This window comes from Erpetoichthys calabaricus, chromosome 3 (assembly GCF_900747795.2).
Source record: "Erpetoichthys calabaricus chromosome 3, fErpCal1.3, whole genome shotgun sequence".
Taxonomy (NCBI): domain Eukaryota; kingdom Metazoa; phylum Chordata; class Cladistia; order Polypteriformes; family Polypteridae; genus Erpetoichthys; species Erpetoichthys calabaricus.
The window spans coordinates 250,113,451-250,133,950 of NC_041396.2; the positions used below are offsets into that span (position 1 = coordinate 250,113,451).

Here is a 20,500-nt window from a genome sequence, read left to right on the forward strand (position 1 = left end):
CAACTTATAAAATGAATACTAGGTCCACTTAAAAATGAGTAAGGTATGTATTATAAGCAGCTACTAACAATCTGCATGTCATAAAACTTACTATAAACATTTTTAACATCATATAAAACAATGAAAAATAACAATAACATGCTTCAGGAGTCTGGTTGCTTTTAACAATCATTTATTACTGTTAGTTGCATAGTTAATAACTGAAATCAACTCTGGGGAGGATAGTTTAGAAAATGGATGCCTTTTCTTTGGATTTATCATTATTATTTTATACCTGTTCTCTAACATGTGAATATTCATTGAAATCTGTTTTGCTCTTCTGAGCAAACCAGTGAATGAGCATTCTTGCTGTGAAAGGTTTACTAAACAATAAACTATTTGCCCAAACCCCAATCCAGGTATGAAAATGAATGGTAGCTTATTTGTGATCAAACAGGCTTTACAGATTGCTGAGTGCATTGGGGGATACCAAAATGAACGAGAAATATAAAAGCTGAAATAAACTTGATGGGGCTGCAAATTGAAAATTGGATCACACACACTTAAGAAAACACTTTTGTGATTGAGACACAGCCACTAGGGGGCAGTAAAGACATGCTGTACACTCACAGCACAGTGCAATGAAATATGTGGCAGTCCAGAAGTTTTGAACCCCCTTAATTCAATTCCACGTTTTTCTAAATGTATTCCGGGGTGTTGTGTGCTTGCTGAGTGCAATGCAAATACATTCGTTATGCCACTGTGCGATTGCATTTAGAGGAATACTCAAAACAAAAATTATTTTTTTATCTGTTACTAACCCTGTATTACTTGCAATGATGTTGAGAAAAAAAATTACTTTCATATTTAATGGTGAACAGAGATCACAAAGTTTGTGTTGCAACGGGCTTCAATAATGTCCAGGAAATGTCACCCACTTGTTCATTCGCAACATTCAAAATGCATGCAGTTTTTGCTAATATAGTACTATACTAGTGAAACATACAGTACGTACCTCTGAATGCAGGCATTCACTGTTTTGGGGGTTTTTTGAATTCTATGTGTCGCACATGACGCACAGCATATCGAAATGCTCTTCTTGGTCCTATTATGGTGTTCTTGCACATCATTGCCTCAGAGATTTGCTTAATGCTCAGCAGATATCACATCTTCTATTTCTTTCCACCATATCACTTCATTTACTTATCACTTTGCCATAAGAAACCCAGCTGCACAGGGAAGTTTGCAAAGTTTTCCACTACCTTATATGTTTTGAAATACCAGAAAGTATCAGGTCATAAACTTTCGATCAAGACCGAGATCAAGGTTATAGCCTCAGTAGTTTGTGAGTAATCATGTGAAGCTCTGCCTTCAAATCAAAAGCTCAATCTTGTGAATGGCGTATTCCTTTAAACAATGGTCACTCACTTTCCAGTAAAACAGAGCCTATCAACAAACTGCAGACTTATGCAAATTACTTTTTTATTTTAAATACTTATTTAATAGTTGCCTATATTAATACACATACTTTTACTGCCTAGTTTTATGTTGCAATTTCTTTCCTCATTCATGTGAATTTTATACTCAGGATATAAACCGAGAGCTCACATATATACTGCTCAAAAAATAACACTTTTTAATCAGAGTATAGCATCAAGTCAATGAAACTTCTGGGCTATTGATCTGGTCAGTTAAGTAGCAGAGGGAGCTGTTACTCAGTTTCAGCTGCTTTGGTGTTAATGAAATTATCAACAGGTGCACTAGAGGGGCAACAATGAGATGACCCCCAAAACAGGAATAGTTTAACAGGTGGAGACCACTGACATTTTACACTCCTCATCTTTTCTGAATGTTTTTTCACTAGATTTGCATTTGGCTTCGGTCAGTGTCACTACTGGCAGTATGAGGCGATACCCGGACTCTACAGAGGTTGCACAGATAGTCCAACATCTCCAGGATGGCACATCAATAGGTGTCATTGCCAGAAGGTTTGCTGTGTCTCCCAGCACTGTCTCAAGGGCATGGAGAAGATTCCAGGAGACAGGCAGTTACTCTAGGAGAGCTGGACAGGGCCATAGAAGGTCCTTAGCCCATCAGCAGGACCGGTATCTGCTCCTTTGGGCAAGGAGGAACAGGATGAGCATTGCCAGAGACCTAAAAAATTACCTCCAGCAGGACACTAGTGTGAACGTTTCTGACCAAACGATCAGAAACAGACTTCATGAGGGTGGCCTGAGGGCCTGACGTCCTCTAGTGGGTCCTGTGCTCACTGCCCAGCACCGTAGAGCTTGATTGGCATTTGTCACAGAATACCAGAATTGGCAGGTCCACCACTGGTGCCCTGTGCTTTTCAAAGATGAAAGCAGGTTCACTCTGAGCACATGTAACAGACGTGAAAGGATCTGGAGAAGCTGTGGAGAATGTAATGCTGTGTGTAACATCGTTCACCATGACCGGTTTGGTGGTGGGTCGGTGATAGTCTGTCAAGGTATATCCATTGAGGGACGCACAGACCTCTACAGGCTAGACAACGACACCTTGACTGCCATTAGGTATCGGGATGAGATCCTTGGAGCCATTGTTAGACCCTATGCTGGTGCAGTGGGTCTTGGGTTCCTCTTGGTGTACGACAATGCCCGGCCACATGTGGCGAAAGTATGCAGGCAGTTCCTGGAGAATGAAGGAATTGATACCATTGACTGGCCCCCATGCTCGCCTGACCTAAATCCAATAGAACACCTCTGGGACATTATGTTTCGGTCCATCCGACGCCACCAAGTTGCACCTCAGACTGTCCAGGAGCTCAGTGATGCCCTGGTCCAGATTTGGGAGGAGGTTCCCCAAAGGCACCATCCGTCGTCTCATTAAGAGTATGCCCCGACATTGTCAGGCATACATATAAGCACGTGGGGGCCATACAAGCTACTGAGTACGATTTTGAGTTGCTGCAATGAAATTTCTGCAAAATGGACCAGCTTGACGCATCATTTTTACACTTTGATTTTTGGGGTGTCTTTTAATTCCGCCCTCTGTAAGTTGATAATTTTCATTTCCATCAAATGGTGTGGCATCCTTTCGTTCCTAGCATATTACCCAGTCCATATCAGTATAGATATCCAGCAGGATTTTTTTTTTCCCCATTGAGATCTGATGTGTTTTCAAAGTGAACCTTTCGAATACTAAGCTAAAGGTAGGACAACAACAACAACAACTACATTTATTTATATAGCACATTTTCATACAAAAAGTAGCTCAAAGTGCTTTACATAATGAAGAGAAGAAAAATAAAAGACAAAATAAGAAATTAAAATAAAACAACATTAGTTACCATAGAAAGGAGTAAGGTCCGATGGCCAGGGTGGACAGAAAAAACAAAAAAAAACTCCAGAAGGCTGGAGAAAAAAATAAAATCTGTAGGGGTTCCAGGCCATGAGACCGCCCAGTCCCCCCAGTCAATAGTCCCATGTGAATGAAAGTCATTTGTGCTCCATCAAAGTTCACCTTTTTTCTCTAATTCAAAAGTCACTTTTAATTGATAATCAGAAACTACAGTAAAATTAACACATAAATTGCAGACCACAATTAGAAATCATTATTGCCTTATAATCTAAATGTGGATTTTAGTAATGATAGGGAAATTCTTTCAAGGGAAACCAACTAGAAAACAATTAGTTGTTTTCGCTTGACTACACTGTTCACAGGCATTACTAATAGTGTACTATCAAAAATAATCTATAAACTATCAAAAATATCTATAAACAGCTGATGTCCATAAAGCAGTGGACCAAACTGATTCTGGAACAAAAAGCAGCACTGTTTCTTCAGTGAAGAGATTTGTTTCTTGGTCTTACTCAATATCTCCCTTAAAACAGATGTCTCCTCTAAATTTGCAAATGCTAAGAATTCTTCCTGCTGGAGTGATAGTTTCAGATTCTTCCTCTTGTTCCAAAATGTTAAACTGATATGAAAAAGTATTTTTTTATTGTAGTCTATGTAATATTACAAAATTAAACTGAGTGAAGAGTACGCAACTCTTATGGCTGGTATGTAACGAAAGAAGGCTTAGTTCCTTCAGGTCAATGCTTCCATTCCCATAAAGCTAATCTGAGTATAGGAGCAAACTCTACAGAAAAGAGTGAATTAAAAAGAAAATGGCAAAGAGCACATGAAATTTTAAAGTTCTGGCAAAATACAAATGTTTCAAAATTCTATTAAGAGAATGAAAAAAGAGCTGCTTAAACAAGGCGAACAATTAAAAGTAAGAATGAGGCACTGAATGTGAAATTGGCAGGAATAAATCCATGCAGCCATGGAGGTCCCCCGAGGACTGGAGTTGAAAATCACTGCCATACAATGACAGTATTCACTATGTCCTGAAGTTGCATTGAAAGAGGACTTCCATTCATTCCCATCACAAATGTGATTTATATTGTATGCACCAAATAGAACTACTAGTCATCGTGGATTTGTCAATTCAATTCAATAAAAATGAAATTATTGCAAGGAACACAGTGGATTCATAAAGTATTCTGAACCCCTGACTTTTCACTTTATTCCATTGAAGATTTAACTTTAAATGTGTAAATTTGTTATTTTTGCTCATCAGTCTAAACTCAATCACCCATAATGACAAAATGAAAACATGCTTTCAGAAAGGTTACCAAATTTATTTAAAATACATTTTGAATCCACAGTAACTGTTCATCACAGTTAATTTTCTGCTGTCAATACTTGCCGTTGAAGAACCATCCTCCTTCTCATTAAAGAGCAATGCTGACCTACAGAGCTACTCGAAGGTCTAATAAATCCATTTGATAAACTTTCTTTCATTGCCCCTCTTTCCTTATCAGCCAGGGAGTACAGTCTGCCCTTGAGAAATGATGTGCCAGACAACAAGTAAACAGTGCAATCACAATGGCAAAGCAGGGCAACACGGGTGACTTCTCCTCTAGATGGACATCTATATGTGTGTATGAGTGATGAGGTCAGTAAGCAGCATAAAAGGTGCAAAAAGAATATTTATCTTCAGCAGATAACATTTCTTCCCCTACCTTGCTAAATTATCATGGCTTCAATCAAAAGATGAATTATTTAATCAAAGCTAAGGGAAACCTATAATTACTTTTGGGAACTGAACATTGATTACTGTGTAATGGTTAATGTCGGAAACTGAACACACAAACCACAATTTAGATCAGGGCTGTTTTGGAGGCATTACAATGATACATAAAAAGAACAATAAAGATTGCCTTCAAACAATTCTCCAAATGAAACAAATATAAAAATGTCAATGATTTTATTAGAAGTTATTATACGTAAACACAGTGAATAAACACGTATATTTATACAAATATTTACAACAATAAAGTAAACATAACCACAGTCCCAATGAATGCCTCTTGTCAGTCTTTACGCAATATGACTCTGGTAATGCCAGCTAATATCATAATCAGGAACACATGCTAAATGAGGTCAAGAGCAGGGTCCAAAGTACAGAAACAAAACCATATACCACTCAGGTCCTATACTGGGAAAGTTGCTTCTTGGTTGACAGCCACTACAGATGTTGCTGCAAAGTCCTTTTAATGAAAACGGATTACTCAGTAGAAGAAAAATGGAAACTGCTGTAAGCACTCCACTTCTTTGGTTCGGACTATAGACGTCCCAAGATGCTCATGTTTTTCTCGGCTCTTTCCCCCTCAGATCAGACTTCTCAAATTACAGTATATGTATTTCCATTATGAAATGTCACATTTAGCACCACCAGGGAGGCCTCCATGTGACATAACTTGTTGGTTCTACTGTCTCATTTACTGTTACTAATTAAAACAAGGAGTTTTAAAAAACAAAAAGATAATACACATATAAATCAGCGATGCCATGGGAAAGACTGAAATTGGCAGAAGCAAAGGTTGGAGAAATGATTATGATGTGAATGGTTCAAATTCCAATTGAAGTTTAAAACATGTCAACGTCGATAAAGAAAACCTGAATGCAGCAGATAACCAACCCAAAAACAAAATCTAAAATTCAAATTCAAAGAAACAAAAAGATATTCCAGACTCCCAAAAATTCCACATTCTGTCAGAGAGAACATAAACTTGGAGGGGTTTTGCTGTGATTTGCCATCTTTTATAGTATAAAATATATGCCATATAGATGGTGATGTATTAGCAGAAGGGCGCACAGTGAAAAACAAAAACACGCAAAATGAATGGGCACACAGAAAGCAAAATGGCATCGCAACAAACCAAAATATACATTTAAAAAAATATAGTAAGTGTTAAAAAATTAAACCAAAAGGTAATACTAGAAATAAAATCAGCAAAGTTCAAAAATACAGATGATTAATAAAAAATAAAGAATTCAAAATTCAAGCAGAAATAAATAAATTCCAAAGTCATAATACAAACTATTATAAATGTACTGTAATTATTTCAATTTTAGGTAAATTTTATGTAGATCTGTACAATTAGAACAAATTATATCCTAATGGAAAGACACGTAGAGCCATTCATACAGTATAGAGGTAAAGTGAGCCTGTGGAAATGTTTGGAAATTTCTAAAGTGACCTGCCCGCACTATCAAAGCATGAGCTTGAATTTTTCCTTCAACAAGAATATGTAGCTACAAACAACTACTCACTCATAGACATCATTTGGCAGGTGACTGTACAGTTTGAACAAATCACCATAAAGATTTGAATGACATGTTTTTTGGTCAAAAAAATTTGCTTCTCTTTCTTTCTTTCTTTCTGGTTCAGATTTTTACAGTAAGACCAATAGTTTCTATTAACAATTCACCAAAGTGGTGACTGCCCACTTAATTTTTACAATCCTCAGAAAGCAGATTATGAAACACTGAAATAAATACATGGCTACTCCAACCCAAGATGGTCAAGAGTGTTTTGTAACTGATTAAATATTTCCAAATATACTTGTTCAAGTATACAAGGATTAGAAAATATTTTGTGGTGATTATTTTAAACTCTGTAGTATCAAACACTGCTCTCAAACAATTTAAATCAGTAGTTGTTTATTTTAAAAGAAGCCCAACCAACTAAGAAATAATAAAAACTCTTCTAACTTAATGTACTGGGCATTATGTCATAAATTAATATGAACTTGTGTTAGAATCTCTGACAACTACTGGGGTTTTCTTAGTAACATTCAAAAGTATAAAATCTAGAGCTGTTTTTATCAAAATGTGTGCTGCTGTAGCTCTAGAGTTTAAATTTTGCTCTGGTGCTCCCAGTTCCACTACTAACACAACCATTAGCACTATGATGGTAGGCTCTGTGACTTATGTTTGCATATTATTAGTTTATTTTCTTGAGCAGACATCTCAGGTTAATTTTTGCATCTCTGGGTCAATCCTTTTTTGTGGTCTGCACCATCACCAGACCATTTTGTTTTAAAAATAAGGGCAATTGAAATACAGTTTACGACTTTAAGATGTCAAGTGGTGGAGTGTTCAAAAGAGAGAAGATTAGTCAAGAGTAGTAGGTGTCTATACATTAAACAGGCAAGATGACCAGCAACCACTTCTAAAGGGCAATTCAAACTCATAATCATGAGACAACAAAAATGTCAAAAACACAACTGAAATGAAATTAGTCAAGAAACTAGCTTTTGCTTGCTGATGAGTCATTTTTTTATTTAGAACTGCTAACACATTTTTAATCTCACTCTTCTAATTTAACATTTCATCAAGAAACAAGATGTTACAGTGGTTTGGGATTGTGCTAAAGATCATTAGAAACTCCTGACCATGCAATACAAAACTGAATGAAAGGCAACCAGTTGGCTTAGGTCATGCTAATACTGGCTCTGCATCTTTCAACATACAAGAACAACACAAAAACACTGACGAATAAGAAGAGACCATTCAGTCCACCAAGCTTTTAGACTTAGCTAATGGCTAAGGTGTCCCAGCATTTCATCCAGATGCCCTTCTAGAGGTTAATTTTTGCCATAACCACTTGATTGAAACAGGATTTTGATCACAATTTGCCAAAATATATGACCTCTCTAAAAATAGGTAAAAAATAGGATGTGAGTTACTTCAGCCTGGAAATGTGAAATGTAGTCATAGTGTTTTATAGCATTAAAGCAGTGCCGGATATGTCTGGACCAGATTTCGTTTCAAAGGGCTGTTTTTCAGACAGCTTCAGATTCTTCGAGAGATGGGAAAGTTTTATAAATTTTTCTTCTTCAATTTATAAGACTGGCAGGTCTATTGTTCATATGTGCCATGCCTCTAAATAAATTTGAAATAGAAGCACTCTGCTTTTGTGCTATGAAAAAAAAATGTACCTTCTATTAATCTTTAATCCAGAGGACAGAAAAAGTAAGCATTTAAAACTAAATTTTCACAATGGGTCATGATTTTCTCCATACTTCTATGTCCATGTAAGGTTTTGCTAGGATAGACTGTACAGTAACCTAATGGTCAAACTGTGAAGTTAAGCGGCCTAGACAGAATCAATTAGCCCATTTACATACTCCTCAATAACTCAATTATTGAAGAGAAACCTGATTTATAAAATGCTATGTAAACCTTTATTCCGACTAGAGAAATCGGGTTATTGGCCTCTGAGAAACCTGATTAACAGAGGTACATTCAGTTGTCATGTGAACCCATAACCGGGATACAGTTAAGGATTTTCTTGTCTGTACATGCCCATTGCACTCTGTCAGCTAGCACATGTAGTAAAAGCTTTTACAAGATTTCAGTAGCCCCAGGTAGTAGATTCCACAAAATTTATTTCCAAAGGCAAATGTTCAGGTGATCGCATTATTCTGTCTCCTGGCTGAAATAAGTTGTCTTAGTATTTCAGAAATCGCTAAATTTATGTTGAGGACCTGAACGTACAGCAGCCCAATCTCAAGAGAAATAGGGTAATATGTAAAAAGCAACATACATTAAGTAGTTCTTTTTAAAGTAATGAGTACCCAGTTCAAACCTTATCTTATTGAAGTAAAAATATCCGTTATTATTATTCCTGCAGCACTTGGTATAAGGCAAGAAGCACACGTGCCAGGTTTTTTGTAGGGCTCAATTGCACTGCCAAGCAAAAAAGAGTTTGCAGTGTGCTATCTGGTAACTGATATCAGTTTAATGACATTGTAGCTTTTTGCCACAGAAGAACTCGCACATGTAAACACAGATTATTAAGAAACCAGGTTTCTGACTGAACCGAATTATTCACCCTATCTCGATTATGTGTGTGCATGTAAACGCAATGAATGTATAGGATTAACAGGGACCATCCAGGTGTTCAGAATGCAAGCCTACAAATAACCAAAAATATTTAAGTAGAACACCAGTGGCCTTAACCAAATAGTCAGTTTGAAAGTAAGTAGTTAAACAAAACTGAATGGGGAAATGTTTTTCAAAATGTTTACAATACATTTTTTCTAATAACAAGGAGATTAATGAGTACATACAGTCATATGAAAAAGTTTGGGAACCCCTCTCAGCCTGCATAATAACTTATTCTACTTTCAACAAAAAAAGATAACAGTGGTATGTCTTTCATTTCCTAGGAACATCTGAGTACTGGGGTGTTTTCCAAACAAAGATTTTTAGTGAAGCAGTATTTAGTTGTATAAAATTAAATCAAATGTGAAAAACTGGCTGTGCAAAAATGTGGGTCCCCTTGTAATTTTGCTGATTTGAATGCATGTAACTGCTCAATACTGATTACTTGCAACACCAAATTGGATGGATTAGCTCATTAAGCCTTGAACTTCATAGACAGGTGTGTCCAATCATGAGAAAAGGTATTTAAGGTGGTCAATTGCAAGTTGTGCTTCCCTCTGACTCTCCTCTGAAGAGTGACAGCATGGGATCCTCAAAGCAACTCTCAAAAGATCTGAAAACAAAGATTATTCACTATCATGGTTTAGGGGAAGACTACAAAACTCTAAACTGTCACTTTCAACTGTAAGGAACGTAATCAGGAAATGGAAGGCCACAGGAACAGTTGCTGTTAAACCCAGGTCTGGCAGGCCAAGAAAAATACAGGAGCGGCATATGTGCAGGATTGTGAGAATGGTTACAGACAACCCACATATCACCTCCAAAGACCTGCAAGAACATCTTGCTGCAGATGGTGTATCTGTACATCATTCTACATTTCAGTGCAATTTGCACAAAGAATATCTGTATGGCAGGGTGATGAGAAAGAAGCCCTTTCTGGACTCACGCCACAAACAGAGTTGCTCGTTGTATGCAAATTCTCATTTAGACAAGCCAGATTCATTTTGGGACAAAGTGCTTCAGACTGATGAGACAAAAATTGAGTTATTTGGTCATAACAAAAATCGCTTTGCATGGCGAAAGAAGAATACCGCATTCCAAGAAAAACACCTGCTACCTACTGTCAAATATGGTGGAGGTTCCATCATGCTGTGGGGATGTGTGGCTAGTTCAGGGACTGGGGCCCTTGTTAAAGTCGAGGGTTGGATGAATTCAACCCAATATCAACAAATTCTTCAAGATAATGTTCAAGTATCAGTCACAAAGTTGAAGTTACACAGGGGTTGGATATTCCAACAAGACAATGACCCAAAACACAGTTCGAAATCTACAAAGGCATTCATGCAGAGGAAGAAGTACAATGTTCTGGAATGGCCGTCACAGTCCCCTGACTTGAATATTATCGAAAATCTATGGGATGATTTGAAGCAGGTTGTCCATGCTCGGCAGCCATCAAGTTTAACTGAACTGGAGAGATTTTTTATGGAAGAATGGTCAAAAATACCTCCATCCAGAATCCAGACACTCATCAAAGGCTATAGGAGGTGTCTAGAGGCTGTTATATTTGCAAAAGGAGGCTCAACTAAGTATTGATGTAATATCTCTGTTGGGGTGCCCAAATTTATGCACCTGTCTAATTTTGTTATGATGCATTTTTTCTGTTAATCCAATAAACTTAATGTCACTGCTGAAATACTACTGTTTCCATAAGGCATGTCATATATTAAAAGGAAGTTGCTACTTTGAAAGCTCAGCAAATGATAAACAAAAATCCAAAGAATTAAGAGGGGTTCCCAAACTTTTTCATATGACTGTATATAAAACAATGATGCCTTTTTTCCAGAAATCTGCACATGGGAAAAATTTGTACATATTAGAAACTAGCAAATGTTATCCCATTATATAAAAAAGGTTACAGAGCTGATTTAAGCAACTTCACACCAGTAGGCTTAATATGCATCACTGGTAAATTGAAGCAATTACTAAGGAAAAGATTGAGCAGCAAATATCAAGGACAGGTGAATTAATGAATACTCAGTATGAGTTTACATAGGGGAGACTGCATTTTACTAATATGCAGCAATTCTCTGATGAACAAGAAAAATAACACAGTCACGGTGGTGCACATATTATTTATCATGATTTTCAGGGGGCTTTGATAAGGTACCACATGAAAGGCTTGCGATCAAACTAATACAAATAAGAATTCAAGGCACAGTGTGTAGGTGGATGGAAAGTTGGATTAAACACAGGAAGAAAAGAGTTATGAAACATTTTCATAATAAGGTAATGTTAACGGTGGTATACTTCAGATATCAGTGCTGGGACTGTTGCTGTTTTTAATATAAATAAATGATTTTCACAAGAATAAACAGGATGGTTAAGATTGCATTTGATACCAAACATTGGTGTAACTGCAGACAACCTAGAATGAATATACAAGGTGAGCCAAAACGAAGTACCACATTTCTGAAGGTCATTGCGCGAGGTACAGGCAGCCGAGTGGGTTGGAGTGGGAGTCCTTTAATAGGTGATCCCTTGTAGTTTTCAGTCGGTAACATGCCTTGGTCCACTGCACACCGTGCTTTCGCTGTCAAAGCATTATTCAAAAACAACTAATCTATCATCATTGTGCAACACATCTTCCGAACGTAATTCAGCATTCCTCCTAATGGTGACGTCCCAAATCAGAAAACAGTTCTTCAGAGGGTAGCTAAATTTAGATATACGGGTACAACATTGAACAGAAAATCTCCAGGCTGTGTTCGGACTGAATGACTGCCTGAAAACATCCAAGCTGTAAGAGCATCAATTTTGCATATCTCCTAGATATTCAGCGTGCAAATATGCTTCTGCCTTAAGCATTTCCAACACATCTTTGAGGAGGATTTTGCATGAGGATCTTAATTTCCATCCATACAAAATAAGGGTAGTGCAGGAACTCACTGAAAGAGACTGGGAAAGAGAATTGTGCGCAAACATTATCCAAACCATTCATCGAGATGTGGTCATGGTTGCGTAAACAAGCAAAACTTTCACTTTTGGGCTAAAACCAACCCTTGTGAACTTCATCAGAGACTCCTGCACAGTGAGTGTGTTACAGTTTGGTGAGCCATTACAGAATTTGGCATTGTAGGCCCATACTTTTTTGAGGAGGGGGGAGCAATGGTCACTGTCACTTCAGAACATTACAATGAAATAGTAGAGAAATTTTTGCGGCCCCAACTGGAAGAAATGAATGAGGTGGATGCCTGGTTTCAACAGATCCATGCAAGTTTTGCGGGAGATATTCCTGCGCATCAACGTTGATCTTGCTCTGTTAGATTTCTTCTTCTGGGGCTATCTCAAGTCGAACGTATACACACATCGACTTCAAAACCTTGAAGCCCTCAAGGATGCTATTCACCATGAAATTGTCGCTATTCTGCTTGAAATGGCCGAATGAGTCATGCAAGCATTCAGAAATCGTCTCGAAGAGTGAATAGCTAATGATGGCCACCACCAAAAGATATAATTCTTAAAACAAAGTGAAAAAAATCTATTTTGTATACCCTTTCATGTGTCGTAATGAAATTTATTTTATCTTGTAGCAGTTTTGTAGAATAAACATTTGAAATGTGGTACTTCTTTTTGGCTCACCCTCTAGATTACAGATGGACCAAGGCAGAATACATACCTTAGCAAACTTGTGGCAAATAAATTTGAATTTAAGCAAATGTAAAAATTACGAGTAGGAAATAAAAATGTAATTTTTAATGCACAATGGGAGATTTCAAACTGAAAGTACACACCCTATGAGATAGACCTAGTCTGTAGTGAACTTTTCATTTTCCATATCAACTATAGAGAAGCCACTACGAAGACAACTAGGATGTTAGGTTATATAGTGCAATATCTATAGCACAAGTTAAGGGAGGATATGTTTGAGCTACATAAAGCACTAATGAGGCTGCATCTATTGGCACTATGTAAAGTTTTGGTCTCCATTTTTTTTTTAAAAAAAAAGACATAGCAATGCTAGAGGAAGTACAGAGAAGAGTGATTAGGTTGGAAGGAATTAAAACATTGGATCCCAGCTATTGATTTAAAATAAATTCTTCAACAAGAACACAATACACAGATGGAAAATTGTTAAAAAGCCTTTCTTCACACAGAGAACCACAGATACATAGAATAAGTTACCAAGTAACCATGGTAAATGGTAATTCTTTGGGACCTTCAAAACTCAGCTTGATGTTATTTTAAAGATGTCAGGTGATTAGGACTAACAGTTCTGCAGGGGGTAAGTGGTCCATTCTCATTAGAAATTGTTCCAGTGCTCTAACAGGCAATATCTGAATAGTTCCTGTATATGTGCCTGTATCTAAAATAGATTATATTTTCTTGAACCTCTATAATTCTGACTTCACAGTTCAATAATGCGCAGTTGCTACTCTCACCCACTGACACTGATGATCTCCTCCACTTACAAAAATAAGTAAAACTAAAAATACAATATAACATTCTCAGATCTGCTGCATTCAACTGAAAGTCATGATGGCCAGAGCTTATTCTGACCAAACTAAGTGCAAGGACTGCCCACTCAAATACAGCTTATTTATAGTTGCCAGTTAACATAAGCAGCACAACTTTGTGGATGAAGGAGGAAACTGGAGTACCTAGAGCCAGTCCCATGCAGACCTGAAGACAACATGCAAATTCTACACAGATGACAGGTCCAGGACTGGAACCCAGAGGGTTGGATCTGTGAGGCCACCAAAGACACATAACACAAATTAATTAATCAATTTAAATTAATTTAAACATTGTTTCCAGCCCATCAGCTAAGTTACAAAAACAATGGTTTATTTCATCAAAACACCTTAAAAAGACAATGTCTATTATTCTTTGCATGTAAACATGTAGCCTATTGTATTTTTTCATGTCATTAAAAAATAAAATTTGGTCTACCGGTTGAATACAACATTTTGATTATATGCTGAGATGTACAGGTGTTTCAGTTCAAGAAATTGCTCTGTGACACCACATGCTTAATGTCATTCCTAAGAGGCAAACCAGTCGGTTACAAAAATGCAACGATACCTTGCATCATGGATATCAATAGGTTATCTCCAGTCTCCATTCAGATGGGACAACTCACACGCTGCAAGTGGCGTACTTGTGTGTGCAACGCCAGGCTGGTGCTCTCTACCAGCTCCTGTTCCTATGTGTGCCACTAGATGGTTACTTTGAGTATTTCTTATCTCTGTAAATTAACATGACACATTAAATGAAATCACTAAATTTACAAAGTGTTTTGATTCATAAAAAAATAAAATGAAAACAATATACTAAAGAATATTAACTGTTTTACATTTATACATTTCAAAACATTTTTCCTCATGTTTATAATAAAGCAGTTCCAGCTGATCCCCACATGTAGTACAACATTCTTTTTTTGATTGTAACAAAACTACCTGCATTAATTGGCTGGCCACACCTCATGATAGGGGAGAAATAAATAAATAAATAAATACACAAATAAATTAATTAAAAACAAATAATCACAAGCTTCCAATAATCACCTTGGTGACTGCTGCAAATAACAAACAAGTTAAATTCTTATTTTTTTACAGTAAGAGAGCAGAGATGACAGGAGTCAACGTGTACCTGATTTAGCTTTGGGGATTATTCACATTGGCAAAGTCCAATCAAAGGCCATCCTCTGAGAAACTGGACTAGGCATGCCAGGATCACCCAGTTTAAATGTATGCACTTCGAGGTGAGATAGAACGTAATGCAAAACAGTGCATGTAAAAACATCACATTTCTTTTTGAAATACATACCATATAATACAGCACTGGCATAAGGTAATTACTAACAATCACGAGGTAAGTCTCTTTGCATGGCACTAACATTACACAGATACTGGTACATTTGGGGTACCAGCTGGTTTGCAGAATAAACACGATTCCTCCAGATTTCATGCCAGTGTTAAATAACCCAAATGTAGACTGTACTAGCTACAGTCTACAATTACTGTATGCAGTAATTGGATGAAGAAGGAATGGCACCTGCACAGCAAACAATGTGGGAATGGAGCTAGGCGCATCAAGTAGCCTGAGGATATACAAGCTTTAAAAAGTGGCCATGGAAGAAGATGAAACACAAGGATTTTCACTAGTGTTTAAGTATGGCAAAATGGTAATGCAGTGCTAATTGAACTAACTCTCTGCTGATGTGACGATATGCTAAGTCAACTACACTAACTGAACGAAAAGGGTGGGAACAATTCCAGTTTTTCAGACAAAATAAAGGTTGAAGCTAATCACATATGAATGTCTTCTTGGTAATACAATGTTTGATCAGAGTGCAGCACTAACTGCATATAACATCAGTCGGGTTAAAATAGCAGTTTTGCTGACTAATTGTACATTATTAATCCAGGGTTGCACCCTGGTGACGGTAAAGATTCTAGCCACCCGTGATCCCAAATAACGACAAAGAAGAGTTGGGAATGTTACGTTAATTTGGAAGTAACATATGATGTTTGGTCACTGGCTAAAGAAGTATTACAACCTGGCATTGGTGGTCAGTGCATAATGATAGTATCCAATAAACGCAAGGGGGCTGCGATGACATTTTTAATAAATAATGGGGATATTGCTTGCTGTCTATAGCTAATAATACTGTGCAAGAAAAAATACAGCTTTGCTGTTTGGTTACAGTACTAAAAAGCTGGTGGGATGAACTGCAAACTGTAACAGACCATGCCTACTGACTGAGGGTGCAATGCTAGTAGCACTAAAGAATTCAGTTTATTCGGTGATACTGAATATCTAGGTAGAGTTATGCCAGCTGCACACCCTTTAGGGTCAAAGAAAGCTATTCTGACGGAATGAGAAGATCTATGGAATGATATAGAGGGCACATTTTCAGCTTTACTTACCAGCTTTAAGTGCTGCATGGAGAAACCTGCTATAGGATGAGCAGATTGCACAGAGTACAGTCATGTGACAAAGTGCCAAAACAGTGCCTACAGATAAAGGGCATATACTGGAATAAATGACACATAAAATTGATATGGTGTATTCATTCTCATAATCTAAATTAACAGAAATGCTGATTTGTTACATGAAAGAAGTAAGTACACCCTTACATTTATCACCACTTCAAATCCAGAAAAATAGAATTAAGTGTTCCAGATTAGATGCGATAATTAAAACCACCTTTTGGAGTTCTTTAGAGTATATGCAGGTGCAACCTGTCTTATTTAAACCGAAAATACCTATGGTCTAGTATCCTCTTGGTTTTGATGTATATGATGTCATGATACTAAGATTAAAAGAGCCCTCTAAAGCCCTCAGAAAGAAGGTTGTGGATGTCTTTAAGTCTGGAAAGAGATTTTAAAGATTGCCAAATTATTTAAAATAAATCAATCCACTCTAAGGAAAATCATCTACAAGTGGTATAGATTTAAAAAAATTGCTAATTTGCCCAGGACTGGCTGGCCAAGCAAATTCAGACCTAGAGCTGACTGTCTCATACTAAAAAATGTCTCCAACATCCCTAAAATTTCATTGTAGAATCTGCAGGTAACTCTTACAAAAGCTGAGATTAAAGTGCATGCCTCTACAATTAGAAAGAGATGTGTGATAGGAAAAAAGCATTTGCTGTTCAAAAAAAGAACATCAGAGTTTGCCTTTGAACATACTGTACAGGTTAACAACAGGCCTACTAGAACAATCAAAGGCAGTGTTATTTGGCCATAGCAGGTGAAGAACCACATACCAGCTGTGGTACCACAATACTAGCATGCTGTGCTCCCTCAGAGCCTGGGCAGCATGCCATCATCAAGTCAACTCTGAATTCTGAATAATAACAAAGTGAGGCCACCTGTCCAAAAGCTGAAGTTGAACTGGAAATGGGCCTTATAATTCTATAATAATCTTAAGCACACTAGTAAATCCATCAAGCAATGGATCAAAAACAAGATTTAAATCTCAATGAAATATTGTGGGGAGACAGGGATCAGGCAGTACATGCAAGAAAACTCACAAACATCCAGCAATTGATGGAATTTTGCATGGAGGAGTGGTAAAACATTTTGCTGACTCAATGTCACAGTATGGTGGGTCATTTATGCTGAAAGGGACAATACCAGTTTCTCAGGTCAAGAGTGTACTTACTTTTTCCCCAGTAGACCATTACAGGTTTTGTTATTTTGTTGAATAAATGATTAAGAAGAAAAAATTTCCTTGTGTTTTTATTCAAATATATCACCTTCATCTGTAGGGAATTTGCATGAAGATCTAATGTTAGCCTGTTCAAATATGTTGATAATTTCAATGGAATGTACTCACTTTTTCAAATGACTATAGCTTGAAATGTCAGCTGGAAACTGAAAATCAGAAGTGATTTAAGGAAATAGCAGTTAGGTTATAATATTAATCCAATAGTGTATGTCAACATGCAGACAAGGTGGCCTCTGCTAAAGATCACAGAGGACATTTGCATTAGCAGAAAGGCATAGACATTACATATAGACACGCAATCACATAACCAATTCTCACATTGCGCTGTGACGCTTCTTCCCACTATTTCTTCTGGGAATTGTAATTGGCATGGGAATTTACTAAGATGTTAACTGTTTTCCAGCTTAAATTCTGAAAAAATAAGTAAAGTAATAACAAAATACTAAGCCAATGGCTTCAGCATTCCGAATAAGACATTTCCTTGGAGTCATAAATGGATTCTATCAAATATACCAGATGAAAGCATCCAAAATGTCCATATTTGGTGTACACAACGAAGCTACAAATAGGTAGGAAGCATTGTGCTACCTTTTTACGCTGCCCATTGCCATCGCTGAAAATCCACTGTTAAAAAACCTTGATAGAGTTTCACTGGGCTTGCACAGCTTCCACTCTGGACTAGGATAATAGTAATGACATCTTCTTTCAATTGCACAGTATAGTGTCAAAATTTGCAATATATAATGCACAATAAGGAACAGAGCTTCAGTTGTAAATAACAGTGGTCTCAGTCTCTTTTCATTATTAGATTTTAGATAATCATCCTCTGAACGATTTTAGTGTTGCCCTTTGCTGCAGTTGAGGGAACTAAAACCAGGTAAAGTGACTCGCCCATAGTTGTAGATCTCCTCATCTGTGCCCTGATTCATCCTCTTCACCAAGTTTTTCTCGTACAGTAGTGGGTGGTAGGCGCCCATGGTACAGGCAGAGTCAAAAAAGTGCTGGTAATAATGACAGAGCTCAGTCTTTCGTTTTGATGGAAGGTATTCATAAAGATGCACCTCGTCACACAGGTCCATCATCAAGACAGTACCTTCAGTATTGAAAAGAGAAAAAATGTTGGAATCATTATTCATTTAAGCAAACAAGAAAAAATGCATGTACAGACCTAATACTGAGTTTTGGCATAAGAATGGGCAATATTTACAACTATGTCCTGGCTTCAGTTTTGACAGAATAAACCTGTGAAAGTCTTCCAAAATTTCTACTTCAGCTATGAGATAAAAGTCATACAAATGTTACACTGTTACAGAGACAGAACCCAGACTTTTTTTTTTATAATTAAGAACATAAGATGAGTGACCAAGAAGAGGAGACCATTCAGTCTGGGATGTTCCTAGAAGGGCACAGGCTCCCTATTATGGCCATAAACTGTATATTAGAAATAAAAGTAATTAAAAATAAGTGGTTAAAGCTGTCAATTATATTTTCAGATTGACTTAAACTTTAGTGGTAGAAATAATGCCAGTTTTATGTGTTACTTTTTAACAGAAACAACTTTTTTGGTCTTGAAACACATTCAATAATGAAGGCTACCAGCATATTAGGAGTATCTAAAATTAATATTAATTTTTATATAAAATATAGTGCTTATTTGTGAGAATTACAAAAGATTATTTTCTGTTTTTATTTTCCAAACCTTTCACTGTAGTGAATTCTCCTATTAAATCTTCATAATCTAAATGTTCCTCTATTTTAATTTTTATGGAAATCATAGGCAATCCATTCAGTCTTTCATTAGAATTTGGTAGTGTTAAATATTTGTTTTTTTAATCCATTTCAACTTTACCCCCTGATGCTACTGGAACTGGAACTTTACTAAACTCCTAATTGTTATTTCTGAATTAGGGAACTATACAATAAACACACACATAAGGCAAGCAAAAGAAAACTATTTATTAATATACACTGGAATTTTTAGGTGATTTTTCCTATTCTAATTTTTAACTTAATTTTCTCCCAACCAGTTACTGAAAATCTATCTCTGTTAGACACTTTTATTAAATTATGGCTGTGACATATTCTTCAAGTTGCCACTTTAAGGGTTAAGAAAGACTAATTGACCCATCAACATTCTCAATACTTGTATTTTTTAGAATGGTGAACATTTCTGTGTATCCACACTTTCCTTGTTAAAGTTGACTTCTGGTGAATGGGTGATTTTGACACAGTGTCTATACATGAATTCAGCACTCTCACAATGCGAATAAAGAGATGAGACACTTTAGTTTTTGAAAATTATTCTTCTGAATTTTCTCTACTCAGAAATTATTAAATATAAAACATTTTCCTCAGGTAGGTTTTATTCATGGGTGTTATTTTAAACTGTGACCTCACTCACTCAAGATAATTGCACTTCAAAGGAGAACTCACTTTAAGCATCTTTCAAAGGTCCTATGGGATATCATTGTGGGTAAGTGTAGCATTTTTCAAGTTAAAGTTATTTCTTCACAATCGTGGTATAAATTCATTTGCCACATGAAAAAGTATTTATCAAGTTGGAATCATTTCTTTCACAATCAAGCTATTCATTAATTTGACACACAATTGTGTTTTAAAGTGAAGCATATTTTATAAACTTTTAAAAATTAACATGCATTTTATAATGGAACTTATGGGTACTGGGGTCCTATTGTGAAAAAAGTAAACCAACTACCCCGTTCACCAAACTATATTCTGCTTATTATGCCATGGCTTGTAATAACAGACAGATGCACACTAAAATGAAGTGATTATTTTTTTACTAAACAGTGCCTACTTTTTGCCTATTATATTCTGTGATTTTATTATATGCTGACAGAGTGAGATTAATGCCAAGTGACAGTGTGATAAAAAGACTACATATACAGGTAAGTTTCATTAGGCTTTGTACAAATAACACTAAATCCACCTGCACATTGTTTTTTTCCACAGAATGTCATGCACATGCAACAAACAAAAAAAATTCATAAAATGAAAAATG

At 36.6% G+C, this 20,500-nt stretch overlaps 1 protein-coding gene across 2 annotated transcripts in view; it reads right to left on the reverse strand.

The window, feature by feature from the left end:
* Positions 1-14,746: 14,746 nt before the first annotated feature.
* The window catches only part of st6gal1 (ST6 beta-galactosamide alpha-2,6-sialyltranferase 1), a 136,889-nt gene continuing 131,135 nt past the window's right edge, over positions 14,747-20,500 (reverse strand). For both annotated transcript variants that reach the window (XM_051925219.1, XM_051925218.1), the window contains one exon: positions 14,747-18,571. In XM_051925219.1, the coding sequence (XP_051781179.1) occupies positions 18,315-18,571 (257 nt within the window). In that variant the 3' untranslated portion in view covers positions 14,747-18,314. The remainder of the gene's footprint in view (positions 18,572-20,500) is intronic.